At 40.9% G+C, this 15,693-nt stretch overlaps 1 protein-coding gene across 1 annotated transcript in view; it reads right to left on the bottom strand.

The window, feature by feature from the left end:
- Nucleotides 1–15,693, bottom strand: part of prkcaa (protein kinase C, alpha, a) — a 189,167-nt gene that overhangs the window by 31,407 nt on the left and 142,067 nt on the right. Inside the window, exons 9-13 of the mRNA XM_038286484.1 lie at nucleotides 12,071–12,214; nucleotides 11,773–11,946; nucleotides 9,791–9,882; nucleotides 9,615–9,677; nucleotides 8,075–8,213 (exon numbers count right to left, since the gene is read on the bottom strand). Of these exons, the coding sequence (XP_038142412.1) occupies nucleotides 8,075–8,213; nucleotides 9,615–9,677; nucleotides 9,791–9,882; nucleotides 11,773–11,946; nucleotides 12,071–12,214 (612 nt within the window). The remainder of the gene's footprint in view (nucleotides 1–8,074; nucleotides 8,214–9,614; nucleotides 9,678–9,790; nucleotides 9,883–11,772; nucleotides 11,947–12,070; nucleotides 12,215–15,693) is intronic.

The raw sequence follows: 15,693 nt of genomic DNA, 5'->3' as shown, positions 1-15,693 counted from the left end.
TCTTCGGAGACGATGAGTGTTCCGTGTGGGATCCAGATTCAAGCTGTTCAACCACATCTGGAGGGGCCGCAATGACAGCAGCCCTAAGGGCACTACGGCGGACGCAGCTGTAAGCATGCCCAAGAGTCGAAGATACCGCACAAGAGGCAGCGCCATGCCGCGCCTGAATTCCGGGAGCACGCTCAATATACCGTCCACCCGCTGGGGTGACGGGCAAGCAGTCATTGAGATGGAATCCATGGCAATGCCCAGGAAGACAGTCTCCTGTGAGGGAGTCAGACTGCTTTTCTCCATGTTCACCTGCAAGCCCAAGCATCCCACATGATGGAGCACTAACCGAGTATCTCGAACCGCCTGGTCCCACGTCGCAGCACAAATGAGCCAGTCGTCCAGATATGGGAGGATCCTCAATCCCTGTGCCTGCAGAGGAGAGAGAGCCGCTGCAACACATCGGGTGAACACCCTGGGGGACAGTGAAAGTCCGAACGGGAGGACCCTGAACTGGAAATGTCTCCCTTGAAAAGCAAAACGAAGAAACCGCCAATGGGGCGGAGCGATCGGAACGTGAAAATAAGCATCCCTGAGATCTATGGAAGTGAACCAATCGCCCGGGGAAATCGCCTGCAACACTTCCCTGGTGGTCAGCATATGAAAGGGCATGGCCTTCAAGTACACATTCAGGCCCCTGAGGTCCAAGACTGGACGCAGGCCCCCGGTCTTCTTCGGAACCAGAAAATACGTGGAATAAAAGCCCCCTGGATCCAGCAGGGGGTCCACAGGCACTATAGCACCCTTGGCCAGCAAGGTGCAGATTTCTTGGTTCAGTGCCTGTGCCTTCACTGGGTCGTGGATCACAGTCATCCTGACCCGGCCAGGGATAGGTGGCCGGCGGCGGAATTGAAGACGGTACCCCCGGGACAGGGTGGACAACACCCACAAGTCCGGGGTGTGGGCAGCCCAGAAGCTGAGCTGTTCCGGGGAAAAATAACCGACCGCCGGCCCTAAGGCATCATCTGCGGGTCCCCCGGCCCTTCGAAGGCCCGGGAGGGCGCCGGCCAGACTGCGCGGCCCGAAAGGGATGAAAGGACCTTGTTCCAGCCTGGTCTCGAGCTCTGTTCCTCCGATCTAGAGCAGGTCTCTGGACCAATCTCTGACCTGGTAACAGACCCTGGGGCTCAGTGGGAGAAGGAGAAGGCACTAAGGACCTCCGTGAAGGACCCGCAGCTGCCCAGGTGCTTACTGGCTGGCGATCACGTCTGTGAAGCCCTGCCAGCTGTTGCCTCGTTCTAGAGGCCTGAGCCGTACGGTCCAAGGCATCCAGTGCCGCAGAACCAAAAAGCTCCCCCGGGACCACAGGCAGGGCCCGGAGGGTCCTCCTACAAGGCTCAGTTAGTGGTGACTGCGCCAACCAGACCTGGCGGCGAGCATGAACCAGTGTGGAGAGTGTGCGTCCAAGTTCCCTCGTCATAAGAGCAAAGGCCTGCAGAGATGCATCAACCAGGCCTTGCGTGGCATGATCCAGCGGAACAGATTCCAAGGAGGAAGACAGGGCCAGCATAAGATGGGAGAGAGAGTTCCCAATCCAGCCCATGCGGGCCCCAGAGTCATAGGCCTTGCAGAGAAGGTCGTCGGTAATACGGCACTGAGGACGCGGACAACGGGCATTTGGCCGCAAGGCCTCATCAGGCGGGATTATAAGAGAGGCAATGCCCGGTTCCACCGCTGGCATCTGCCCCAAGCCAACCTTGGGTGCCTCCTGCATAGCTGCCAGGACCCTGCCATCCGTCGTCAGACGCGAAAACGCCTTGGTGTCTGACCAGCAAGCATGCAGTTCCCGCACATACTCCGCCGAGGGAGGAACCACAAAGGCAGTCTCTGACCTACTGCGCCTAAAGAAGGCGCTGGAGGCCGCAGGCTGGGCCTGAGGAACACTAATTTGTAAACGGGCAAGAGCCGTTCGAATAGCGGATGTCACAGACTCCCCCGTATCCTCCTGAGAGGCAATGGAGTCCGACCCAGAGGCCCCAGAGCCCAGCTCCGGAAGGTCCTCACAGAAATGGGTGCCAGAGGCCCCCACGGAAACAGCATCGTCGTCATTGACTGACGTTTCATCCTGCTCGGTAGGGAGAGCCGTGCCACGATCACCAGCAGTCTGAAAGGACTGGAGGAGGGCTTTCATTTGGGCCAGCTCAGCAGTGAGATGATCCACTTTCGTGGACAACCTCCCTGCATCGGTCCGTCTAGCACGCTTTGTCGGTACCGAAGGTGCAGCCCCAGTAGAACGTTTGCACACCGCTTTCTCCATCGGCAAACGAGCACGCGGCGAAGCGCCCGCCCAGTCGGTAGGCTGCTCCAGTGCAGCCAACCGATCCAGTCTGACCGACCGGGGCATGACGCGACAGTTGGGGCAAGCGTCATCTGACAGCGCCTCCCGGAGATGTTCCACACCGAGGCAGGAGGGACACAAGTCATGCCCGTCATCGGGCTGAAGTGGAGCCAGACAGGTCGAGCAACATAAACTATCCAGCATCATACTGCTGAAAGGCGTGATCAGCCCGCTACCAAGGACAAGTCAACACGAGCAGGAAACGCTACTGGCGACTCGATTATTGACTAAGGATGAACTCAGCACGAGCAGAGACGCCACTGGTGAGTTTAGGCAAACAAACCAAAGAAGAACCCAACGCGAGCGGAAACGCTACTGGTGGGCTCAGGCAAATAAACTGAAAACAACTCAGCGCGAGCAGAAACGCCACTGGTGAGTGTAGATAAACAAACTATAGAAGAACCCAACGCGAGCAGAAACGCTACTGGTGGGCTTAAACAAACTGAAAACAACTCAGCGCGAGCAGAAACGCCACTGGTGAGTGTAGATAAACAAACTATAGAAGAACCCAACGCGAGCAGAAACGCTACTGGTGGGCTTAGGCAAACAAACTGAAAACAACTCAGCGCGAGCAGAAACGCCACTGGTGAGTGTAGATAAACAAACTATAGAAGAACCCAACGCGAGCAGAAACGCTACTGGTGGGCTTAGGCAAACAAACTGAAAACAACTCAGCGCGAGCAGAAACGCTACCGTGAGTCAAAAGAGCCACAAAATTAACGTGGCAAATCAAAGCGAACAGTAAACCACTGCTGAGAAAAGAACGAAAACTTACCAGTCACCGCAGATCTGGTAAGGTGAAAGCAGCTTGTGCAGCCCCTGGAGGGCGAGACTTACCCGCAGCTCCGACCAAACCCGGTCACGGGGCTACCAGCAACAAGCAGCCAGGAAACTAGTGGTATACACAGAAGCAAGCAGCTTCACACGACCACACTCCTGTACTCAACACACCTGCGCGCGAGAAGAACAAAAGGGATTGATTGCCGGGTGCCACGTGACTATATAGAGTCACGTGGGTCCCCGGCAGGTCACAGCTGACTTTGTTGTCATTAATACTCGACCTGCGCATGCGCATGAATGATCATTCAGTGCTTGAAGCACCGCCTCTGGCGGTCAGTAGGGATGAAATAGAAAGAGAACCCTCTGATGACAATGTAAGGATCAGATGGGTATGAAATATGGATGGATGAACATTCCTGTGTGAAACATTTACAGATGGTTTTAAGCATCTGACTTTTTTCATGGGCAACAATTTTTAGATTTTCTGCATCACCAACTTTAAGTATGTAACCTTCAGGAACTAATATGCGAGGCCCCTGGACAGCGGTGCTCAGACCGACCCCACTGGCATCAACAATCATGTTCAGTCACCTGAGTCCTTCTGTTCTTCATTCTGACGGTTGTTTTAAATACCAAAAAGTTGTCTTCATTCCACTTAGGTGTAATACTGCCAGGTGATATAGCAGCCAAAGAGCATACTTTGCATTGACATAAATAATGAAACAAAATATATATATTCTACTGGAACACACTGAAAGAGTTAAATTCTATTGATAAAGAGATTTCAGGTATGGCACCACATTAGGCAGTGACAGTAATTTTCCACATGGCTGCCTGAAATGACCTAGTATCTAAAGCCTATGTAAAAGTTTAAAAATATATATATATATATATATATATATATATATATATATATATATATATATATATATATATATATATATATATATATTTGCTGTTTTCCATATCATGCTACCATTGACCTACTTCATAGTGCAATAATCTGACAAAGGATGACTTTAAAGTGAACAACATTGTGTATAGTTGGGGCGAAACAAACTCTTTCTACTCCTTTTATATGGACAAAATATGTTCAAAAATGCAGAAAGGTGGCATTATTACCATGACTAGATCTGTGCCACCTCATTCTGGCACCAAAACTGTTGTTTCAGCCCACATTTTAGTGAGCAAGAAACTGGATACTCATTCAACCCACACCTCGATGAGAAACAACCAGAGCAGAGGAAAATGATTCACATTAGTCAGATAAATATCCTTAAACTCTTCAGAAAAAAGGTCACATCGAGCCATCAGGAGGCCACTATTGCTCATTTCAAACCTCCCTTTGATTCTTCCTGTTGTCGTCTGATTACATCTGTCAGCTTTAGCTCTTTTTCTCAGCACCTTGTCTTCTTTCTCTATTTGCTTCTTCCTTTCCCATCTCTGTGTGTCAGAGTCACTGAGGTGTAAGTTCACATGTCTGGCTATATAGTCCTTTCCCTGAACATGTGTGTTTGGGGGGTGCAGGAACACTACTGCCTTTTGTAACTCATATACTGACATCCAGAGAGCCACGGCTACATAAAAATGTACTTCCATACAACGCAGCTGGGGTCTTGTGAACAGGTGCGTGTGAGAAGCAGAAAAGTGGAAAATATCTCTTGTAGCAAATACAAAAATGTATAAATCCTGAAACACACAAAGGGACTTTGCTGTCACATCTAATAAAAACAGGGCAATGCAAGCTGTAAAAAAACATACAGCTTATTTTGTCCATTGCTTGTCCCTTATACCAACGCTCTGATTTTATAAGTAAATATTTGCCTTTATAGCTTCCATGAAAAAAAAGAGTCATTTATCAAGATAAAAAAATATTTGCACTGTTTCAGATTTGTTTTTTTCTCTGACCTTTGCATGTTTTGTATTTAACAGATTTTAAGATCCGACAAATATAACCTGTTTAAATACAGAAGGTAAACCAAACTGGCCATATGCAAAAGCTGTATTTCCCCCTAAAAAATAATAATAGCTTGTACCATCCTCGGTAGCATAAACTTTAAATGTGCCTTAGCTAAAAGCCTACTGTAAAATAAGGTCTAAAAACTGGATTTTGGGGAAAAGAGCATCAATGAGGTTATTTCTTTTAGGTCATAAAGAAGAAAAGCTGCCCCAGACTATCACACTTCCACCCTATGCCATTCTCACTGTCTACTGATGATTGAAGACTTTATTAGATTTTATCCGAGGTGAGTGAGGCCTGCAGTGCTTTAAATATCACTCTGTGTACGTTTAAGAGCTCTTTGATAAGATGCTAATTAACACTTGTAGTATTTTAGGCAGGTCAGCCACCATCTGGTACATTCACAACTGCTACAGGTTGTCTCATGGATAATGGCTCTAATTTTGGTTTCCTGGACTTTTAGGGACTTTATGTTCCACATAAATATAAATATCAAAAATGTTATCTTTATCTGATATTGACTATCTTTAGATTGGATGATGCGTTGCTTTCCCATCAGGAATCATAAAGTCGGGAGAAAATCAAACATTTTTAAAATTTAGTCGGCCATCGTAAGGTGATCGTGGGCAAATCGCTCACTGCACATGCACATACAAGAATATTTCTTCTTCTTCATCTCAGACGAAAACACAGAAGCATTGCGGGATTGCGAATTAAATTTAGTTCTTCCTTTAAAATTGACAGACCATAGTAGCCACGTTTGCTCAGTCTTGTCTTTGTCCAAATACGTCATCGCCTTTCTTTTTAGGGCTTTCAGCACACAAGATTTCACAAATTGCCAAGACAGCGCGTTTCTCCCTAGTGAGCTCCATTTTTTAACAGCAGGCATCAACAGTTCCGTATTTTTCCTTCTCTACTCGTTTTGCTTCTGGATAGACGAGTCACAGTAGAGCCATCTCACTGTGAAGCTGAGTCTAACGTGGATTTTAGAAGTACAGTGTGAGCAAATACATCGTGAGCTGTGAACCTTTAAATCCTGCAGTTTCCTCGTACAGTGTGAGCTGTAGATGAGTGCAATGGTTGAAAATAAATTGCGTATGCCCCGGCTTAAGTCTACCTCATGATGTCAGACAGATTGTACTCAAAGAGATTCTTAATCCAACAGTAATCCAATTTAAGTACTGTATAGCTAAAGAATAACACAAATTCTCCTAAAGAGTAGATTTATAATGAAATTAATTGATTATTAAAGAGTGCATTTATTAATGGTAACCTGATCCTACTACAGACGTATTGTCAAGCTTCATGATATATAGAGCTTAAAGGAAAGAGACCAGGAGGCCTCAATAAACAGAGCTGTTCGGTTAGGTTGCTAAACAGAGGAATAGATATTAGTGTTTTTTCATTGGAATGCTGTTAAAATAGACTGTTTGCGGAAGATTACTTGGAGCTTGATCATTCTACAGGGGCAAGAAAACTTTGTATCAATTTGACTGTATGATCTGGTTGAACTGTAAAGTGCCTTGAGATGACATGTGTTGTGAATTTGGTGCTATATAAATGAACTGAATTGAAAATTGAAATTTCCTTTTGCAGATAAAATAGCAAGTTTTGAATGGCTTATAATGAAATGACCCCGCGACCCGGTTCCGGATAAAGCGGGAGACGACGAAGACGAAGATAATGAAATGTTTGATGCAAAAAATGAAAGAAATCCTTCAGGAAAAGGATGAATTGCCCAAGCACTGCGGTCCATGCAAATATGAATCATTCAGAATGAAAATCTAAAGATATGCTATTATATCCATTTGGAGGTGTGTAGGTACTGGTTGAAGATGCTCTGTTTAGTTGTAAGACTTAAGAGTTTGGGACAGGAAAAAACTTTATAGATTAACAAGTTTACAGTTACCAAAGCAGACTATTCCATAGCCAGTAAAAGGTTTGCTCTTTATTCTCTGCATGCATGCCGATATATATTTGTGATGTAGAACTTTGTGGTGCTTTCAAAGTACCATCAATATGACCCCATCCTAGCCTTTTGGGATGATAAATGAGCACTCTAGTTTTTTGAAGCCCTGGAAAGCTTCATTGCTCTGACGGCCTGCTGTGTTATCCCAGCTGATGCATTAGCATCAGTCTGGGGACAAGCACTCATAGCTGAAATTAGCCTCCCACTATGAAAGAAAAAGTTTGAGAGAGAATCAATAATCCCAACTAAAAATAAATGTGTTAGAAATGTTACTAAGCTTCAAAAAATCTAATGCAAACCTTTTATACAGCCTTAGTAAATGTAAACATTAATGATAAACATATAATATGCATATTGTTTTAATGCTACTAATTTTGTTGTGCATTATTTTAATGTATTGTATTCAAATAAATCATCCAACTTCAAAACATATATATTAGTAAGTCTGTTTCATTTTGTCACCAATGATCAGTTTTTTATTCATGTAAGGGGTTTTAACCAAAAGAAACCCTCAATGTGACAATCTGCTGACATTTAAAGTCAGCAGACTTTAAATGTCAGCAAAAATGATTTTTTTTTTTTGCATAAAGTCAGACTGTAGGGCAAATTAATTTACCTCAAAATAAGTTAACATTTCATAAATCTTAAAGAAGTAAACCACTTTCAAATTAGGGCCTAATGCTTGTATACAAGACAACCAGCTAAAATGCAGAAACTCTGCCTTGAATGCTCGAGTCAAGTTTGGGTTTGGGATTCGTCTCATCTTTTTGACTGAAACACTTGCGTCACTTAAGAATACTTGTGTGAATATGTGTCTGCATGTGTCTCCCTGTCCAAAGGCAGTGACCTTAATCTGGAGCACAACGCTGACAAGACACAAACAGAGTGACAGAAATGACCTAATCCATCAAAACATGCAGATGTGCACACTCCCCCAACACACACAGATCTACACATCTAGCAGTGCTGCCTCACTCACCTCTGGAGCTATGTAGTCCGGAGTGCCGCAGAAGGTTCGCGTGGTGACGCCGTCTGCCATGTTCTCTTTGCACATGCCAAAGTCCGCTATCTTGATGTGTCCCTCTGAGTCCAGCATGACGTTGTCCAATTTCAGATCCCTAAGTTTTGATAGGATCATCAGTGGATCAGATAATGTGGTTATGAAGTGCATTCTTTAGTGAGTACATCATATTTAAATGAACAAAAAAAGAAAAATGTTCCTATATAATTTGAAAAAAGGAAGAAAAGATTAGTTGGCTTATTTTGAATTTAAAAAACATATATTTTTTATAGTTTGAAGAATTTGGCTTAATATTCACCAATAAAATTAGATAATAATTTTTAATGGCAATATTTAATAAAAAAAAAGATCTAAAAGTAATAAATGAATATACTGATAGGACTTAAGGGTCAGTGTTAACCTGCTGTCACAATTTTTCTAATCTTTCTAAACACTTCACATTTAAAAAACGCTTTACCTGATTCTGAAGTGCATTACGTAAATCATCAAGTTCTGTCAAAATCAATGTATGAAGTATTAACATGCATTCAATTCCACCCTGCTAAAGAATCATTAGCTGGCAAGCAGCATTAAGATGAGAGAATCTTCATCTGTGCAGACGGAGGGTCTGCATGGCATAGCATGACAGGACTACTTCTTTCTGTATCTCTGCTTCTGTCTCCTTGAACCCCAGTCGGCCTCGGCAGATGGCCGCTCACACTGAGCCTGGTTCTGCTGGAGGTTTCTTCCTGTTAAAAGGGAGTTTTTTCTCTCCACTGTCGCTACAAGCATGCTTGTTGTGAGGTATTGCTGCCTAGTCAATGAATCGATGCAATCAGATGGTTTTCCTTAGATAGAAAACTTTTAACCAATCTGACTTGAAATGACAGATGTTGTGAATTGGTGCTACATACTGTAGATAAACTGAATTGAATTAAATTTATTTTGCGTTATTTGTTATTTTATGACATCTTAGTGGTACTTTGGTAAGTTGCACAGATGGAGTAAAAGCATTTATTTTAAAAATGCAATCTAAGAGCAGAGAACAAAAAAGATTCCTTCCAAAATGTAACAGCTTAATATGAAAATGCACTTGCAATACATATTAGACACAGAGGGCTGGTTATGGAGCACCATTTACTGAAAATCTAGGAGCTTTACAAGCTTTTTACAGCAAACACAAGACAAATATACAATGATGTGATGGTTAGGGGTTATTCTTTTTTATTGATGCTACTCTACATAACTTTGTTCATGTACAGCTTTCTTCTTTTGTTGCTTCTTTTTTTGAGTTACACTAGAGACTAGGTTCAATAGTTGTCTGATCGCATTGATTGGCCTTAAATCCTCCTGGCCTCTTATTGGTGATTAAAAAAAATTTTTTTCATTTTGTCTTCAGAAAGTGTTTTAAACATAACCAGGATAGTTTTGTTCCCATTGGTTTCACTGTTAAGGCCAAAGAGGTTCATTAATTATTTTTAAAAACTGTTTAACAATGGATCTAAGTGAAATCACACACCTGTAAATGATTCCTTTAAGGTGCAAGAAGAAGAGACCAACGGCAATTTCTGCTGCATAGAATCTGAAAGAAGAAATGTACATTTATAACTTTTCAACAGCATTCATCAGCAGAATGTAATGTTTTAAAGATTCTATAATCTTATGAACAGCTCCTGAAAAACAGATATGTCTTACACTGCTTGAGGTTCCTTGAACTTGCCCACTTGTTGGATGTGGTACATAAGGTCTCCACCATTCACATACTCCATGACAAAATACAGGCGGTCCTTTGGTAAAATAATAATTAGATTTAGGGACAGGATAAAAAAAAAATTTGAAATTAAAAAATAAAAATGTCTGAAGTTCTTCATGGAAAGATGCAGATAAGATTTAAAGCTGTGAGATGTTTCCTAACGCTACTTTTTATGACGAGGTGACCTAAATAGCACACAACAAAGTGCTTTGTGAAAAAAGGAAAACACCCAGCATAGCCTTCTGTCAGGAAATATTCTCTTTATTTTAAACCGCTGTTGTCTTACTGCTGGTGACAAGTTCAGCCTGACCCCAGCGTGCCACGCTTTTGATGGTTCCTAAATAAAACAAAACGAAAGGAGCTGTTCCACACAGCAACACACACGTGCTGACAACAAAGCTGGATCTTTCGATCTGTTGTGGCATCACTGGTGATTAAGCCCTTCAAGCTTTTAATATTATTGACTTTAGACATATTTACACCTCATCTTCATTTTTAAACCTTAAAAATTGGATTTCTCTCACACTAATGGGTTACAAAAAGAGAGAATTGAAGCTGCAGATGAGAAGTTTATTCATTGGAAATGTGCAACCTTCACCTCAAGAGATACATCACGGTTATGATTATTCTCAATTAAAAAGACTTAACCCTAAACTACTATTTAAAAAGCAAGATCTTTGTATTTTGCTTGAATTATTTCAATCATAGATTGCCTTTTTTCATAATGTTGGTAAAAGGCAAGCATTGGGTTAGGGTTAGGCTACACATGTGTCTTACAGGGCATTAATATTGTATTACCAGATGGTGAATTGATCTGTATATATATGAATAAAACATAAGAATATAGAAACATAAATAGACTGCATCCTCCAGCTAAAGAACTACAACTTTTTCTCAAAGGGGATCATTTCAAGGCATCACTCTACACTCAAAGCTATGCCATGATTCATTTCCCAACATTCCATTCATTTCATAATTTTAAGACTAATATATTTTATTTTTCAATACAACAGAATGTGTAGCAAAAAAAGACATAAGCTTGCTTCCTTAACATTATCTTTGTCTACAATGAAGATAATTTGGGAGTTTCAATGTAAGAGGCTATGCATTGGAAAACATTGGTAGAAGCAATAAGATTTACATCTCAATGTACATCAAAACTTTTTTTGGGCTAGTTTGTCTTCGCATCTAGAAGTTCACATGATACAATTTTTTAACTTTTATACCCTTGAACCATCTAATTTCTTTCTTTGGGTGGCTCCTTAGTATTCTCAATAATATGGAGAGATATATAGTCATAACTGTGTAATATAAACCCAAAATACGTATTTTTGACCTGCTGACAGATTTTATTTTAAGGAGTCTTAATTTCCTAAAAGGTCTACAAAGGGGGAAATGATCAGGAAACTATACAAAAAAAATCCATATGCGCCTCATTGCCTGAAGTGCATATGACATTTTAGACATTGGGATTATCTTCTTGAATACTGGAGCTACATAGAACTCAAAGGTTTTAACTATGCACTTATTTTCCTTCCCAAATTGACATCTTTTAATGTCACATGTATGTGCTTTACTCATTCGAGGTTTGTCAAGGAGTTCACCATTCAGCAAAGTTGTTGGTTAATCAGCAAAAATTTAATAATATTCCCAGTTTCTATGTGATACAAACATTAATTAAATCTGTTTTTCTGTAATTGTTGACATTCAAACAAGGCTCAGATTCTTTAGCCCAATAAATTTGGGTTTGTTTGTTTCATTGTCTGCTTCTTTTAATTAAAGCTGTCACATATACCCCCTACGACCTCTAAAACCAGCTATGACAAATTTTTTTTTGCTAAAAGGCTCTTCTGATTCACATGACCTGAACTAATCTGCAGTGAATTGTTCTGTTGCGCTTCTAAGGGCGTTTTCCAATACCTACCACAGTCTGGAAGCACGAGTGAAGCTGCGTGAGGAAGGGTGGCTTGTCTTGTTGAGCCAGGACTCTCTTCTCTATCATTGTACATTCGACATCATCATCCTGGATCACTACATCCTTCTTCAGGATCTTAATAGCATAAAGCTCTTGTGTGGCCTTCATCTCTGCTAGCATGACCTTCAAAGGGACAAAAAGGGGATAGTGTAGAGAAAGGATTGTTGAATAGCCACTTCTACTGACAAGTTGTTTGTCACCAGAAAGTCCAGTAAGTTTTCTTTATTTTGGAGTAAATATTTTTCACCTTGCCAAAGCTGCCTTTTCCCAGCACAGCCAGGAAGCTGAAATCACTGAGTTTGACCTGGTCCAGGCTGTTAGAAGGGAAGCTAATGGGTCGGCCATCGACTCCTTCTGAGATCATCTTCTTTCCAGGTCCTAACTTGGCTTTCTGCATTCAGGGCACAAAAGACAAAGTGTCTGACAGATAAACATAAAAGAAAAAGACAAACAAAAACTGCAGCGTTTCAACTAAAGAGTCAAAACTAAACCAAATTATAGTTTATTTTGTCATGAAAATATCTGGTCTCATTAAATCTGTCCATTTATTTGCACCACAGTTCCAGGCAAAAGTTCATACACTTAACTCAAATGATGGGATGCATATCACCATCATTTGTTGGTCTTTTCAAGGTTCCACTGAAGCATATTTTTTAAAGGGATACAAACTGTTCAACAGAACACTGGTCAGCTTGTGAGTTTGCTAGACATAGATGGAGCATTCGAGTCTTAGAAATCTGTACCAAGAGCGGGGGTGGCATCACGCTGACGTTTCACTGCCAGTGGTGCTGGTATATACCAGACAGTTAAATGTAAGTATTCTTCAACTTCAAAGCAACTAGATGTTTTAAACATAAATGCAATCGATGTTTAACAGAAAAAATGATAAACAGGCTGATATTGAACTTCTATTATGGCCTGACCCTAATCTTCTTGAATGTAAGTTAATTATGCTTAATAAGGCACAATAAATGAATAGTGCAATTAAATGCGTATTCTGGGTACTCTTTCTGCCTTAGACAAAAAGTCCATTGATAGGCTCTTACCAAATTTCATGAATGCCATTGACTTTAACTAAACTTTTAACCCAAACTGTGCCAAATTTTCATTCAACACCAAAAAATACAGGATGAGCAGCACATTTTGAAGTTAAACAAATGGAATGACTGGCTGGAGCTATTGTTTTATAAGGGCTTATGTCTGACATGATTAAATCGTACACTAATAACATTAGATCTACTCAGACATAAATCAGGATTTATTAGGCCAGTTAAGAAAACGGTAAAACACATGTTCCTGGAAAACACAAAGCTGATAATACAGCACATATAAAATGTAGCAAAAAATTTATATATATATATATATATATATATATATATATATATATATATATATATATATATATATATATATATATATATATATATATATATATATATATATATATATATATTTATATTTATATTATTTATTTATTTATTTTTCCTATTTATCTGTTGCAGGATTTCAGGCATACCATAGGAGACGTTAATGAGCAATATGGGGTCGAGTTAAATGGTCTCCCTGGGTTGGTGGTTAGGTTAAGGGCTAAAGGGTGAATTAAAGGAGAAGTTCGGTTTTTTACACTTTAAGCCCATTTTCTGTAGTGTCCAGGATGAAATCGAATGATCGACACCAAAAGTTTGACAATTGCTCCTGTCTCTGCTTTTTGGCTCATTTAGAATCACCCCCTGGCTGCTTTTGAATGGCTTGCATAGAGCATGTCCGATAATGTCCTTAAAACAACCTTAAACGTTCTTTTTTTAAAATATGCTACTCACCGTGTCGTCAGCGCTGTTCAATGACGTTCCAAAAAAAGTTTCGTGAAGAAAAACCGTTCCTGTCTTGTTTTATTTAGCATTTTGTAAATCCCATTGAGTTCTGTAGGAATAGTCAATATTCCGCTGCCACCGGAAACGGAAATGGGGCCTTACACAGTTGTAGTCTTTTCGCTTCACTCTGTGTACTCCGACGTCGAGGTGCTAACGTCTCTGTTAAACACTTTAAAAAACTCTGAAAATGGAATACGAAAGGTGGATTCTTGATTCTCGACGTCGGAGTACACAGAGTGAAGCGAAAAGACTACAACTGTGTAAACAGGCCCCATTTCCGTTTCCGGTGGCAGCAGAATATTGACTATTCCTACAGAACTCAATGGGATTTACAAAATGCTAAATAAAACAAGACAGGAACGGTTTTTCTTCACGAAACTTTTTTTGGAACGTCATTGAACAGCGCTGACGACACGGTGAGTAGCATATTTTAAAAAAAGAACGTTTAAGGTTGTTTTAAGGACATTATCGGACATGCTCTATGCTACCCATTCTAAAGCAGCCAGGGGGTGATTCTAAATGAGCCAAAAAGCAGAGACAGGAGCAATTGTCAAACTTTTGGTGTCGATCATTCGATTTCATCCTGGACACTACAGAAAATGGGCTTAAAGTGTAAAAAACCGAACTTCTCCTTTAAGTTTAGGTCAGAGTTAAGGTTAGGTCTGTATGTTTAATTGGCAGTGTTAAGGTGAGAGTCTGGGCCAGAAACATGAATTAATAATTTTAAAAAGCCAGTGGAAAGTCTCTGTAAGAATATTGAGTCATAAGTGTTTGTGGACTCCCATTTTAGCACCACAGTGAGGACCGACTTAACTATCAAATTGAGGACCGTTTCTACCAAAGCAATAACATTTTGCTGGTCCTCACTTCCTTTATCGCAAACAGTTTGGTTTTAGACTAAGGTGTGAATTAAGTTAAGGTCAAGGTTAAGGTTTGGTATGTGCTGTTAATGGTTAGCTTTAGGGTTATCATCTGGGTTATGGTATAGAAAGGGTATAGAAATATAGCGGCTGGCTAGCTCAAATGGTAAGTTAGGCAAGACCCTTCACGCTAATGCCTGCTTTGGGGAGTGGTGGCCTAGGGGTTAAGGCATTTCGCTTTGAATCCTGAGGTTCTGGGTTCCACTCCCACAGACTGCCACTCTGGCTCCCTGAGCAAGGGGATGGGTTAAATGCAGAGAGTTCATTTCATTGCTCTGTGCTTGTGACAGTGTACTGAAAGGGTTAAAAATGATTGAAAATCAATGGAAGTCAATGAGAACACACACATAGTCCGCACTACATACAGCACAATGAGAATGTGCGTGTGGGGGCTATAATTAAAGCATCAGACATGATTAAATCATGATAGAGGAAAGACTTCATGTAAGGTTTTAGAAGACATTTGCTTTCAATGAACATCTACTCTAGATAAGTTAACACATTTCTACATGACACTGAATGTGTATTGTAGAGCATCTATCTGGGATAGAATACTAACTACATACATTTAAATAGATAAACTACAGGTGCTGGTCATAAAATTAGAATATCATGAAAAAGTAGATTGATTTCAGTAATTCCATTTAAAAAGTGAAACTTGTATATTATATTCATACATTACATACAAACTCATATATTTCAGATGTTTATTTTGTTTAATTTTGATGATTACAAATGACAACAAATGAAAATCTCAAATTCATCATATCAGAAAATTAGAATATTGTGAAAAGGTTCAAAATTGATGGCCCCTGGTGCCACACTCTAATCAGCTAATTAACTCAAACCACCTGCAAAAGCCTTTAAATGGTCTTTCAGTCTAGTTCTATAGGCTACACAATCATGGGGAAGACTGCTGACTTGACAGTTGTCCAAAAGACGACCATCGACACCTTGCACAAGGAGGGCAAGACACAAAAGGTCATCGCTAAAGAGGCTGGCTGTTCACAGAGCTCAGTGTCCAAGCACATTAATAGAGAGGCGAAGGGAAGGAAAAGATGTGGTCGAAAAAAGTGTAC

This window comes from Cyprinodon tularosa, unplaced genomic scaffold, assembly GCF_016077235.1.
Source record: "Cyprinodon tularosa strain WSP-4 unplaced genomic scaffold, ASM1607723v1 ctg226, whole genome shotgun sequence".
Taxonomy (NCBI): Eukaryota; Metazoa; Chordata; class Actinopteri; order Cyprinodontiformes; family Cyprinodontidae; genus Cyprinodon; species Cyprinodon tularosa.
This window is presented reverse-complemented; position numbering and strand designations above follow the sequence as displayed.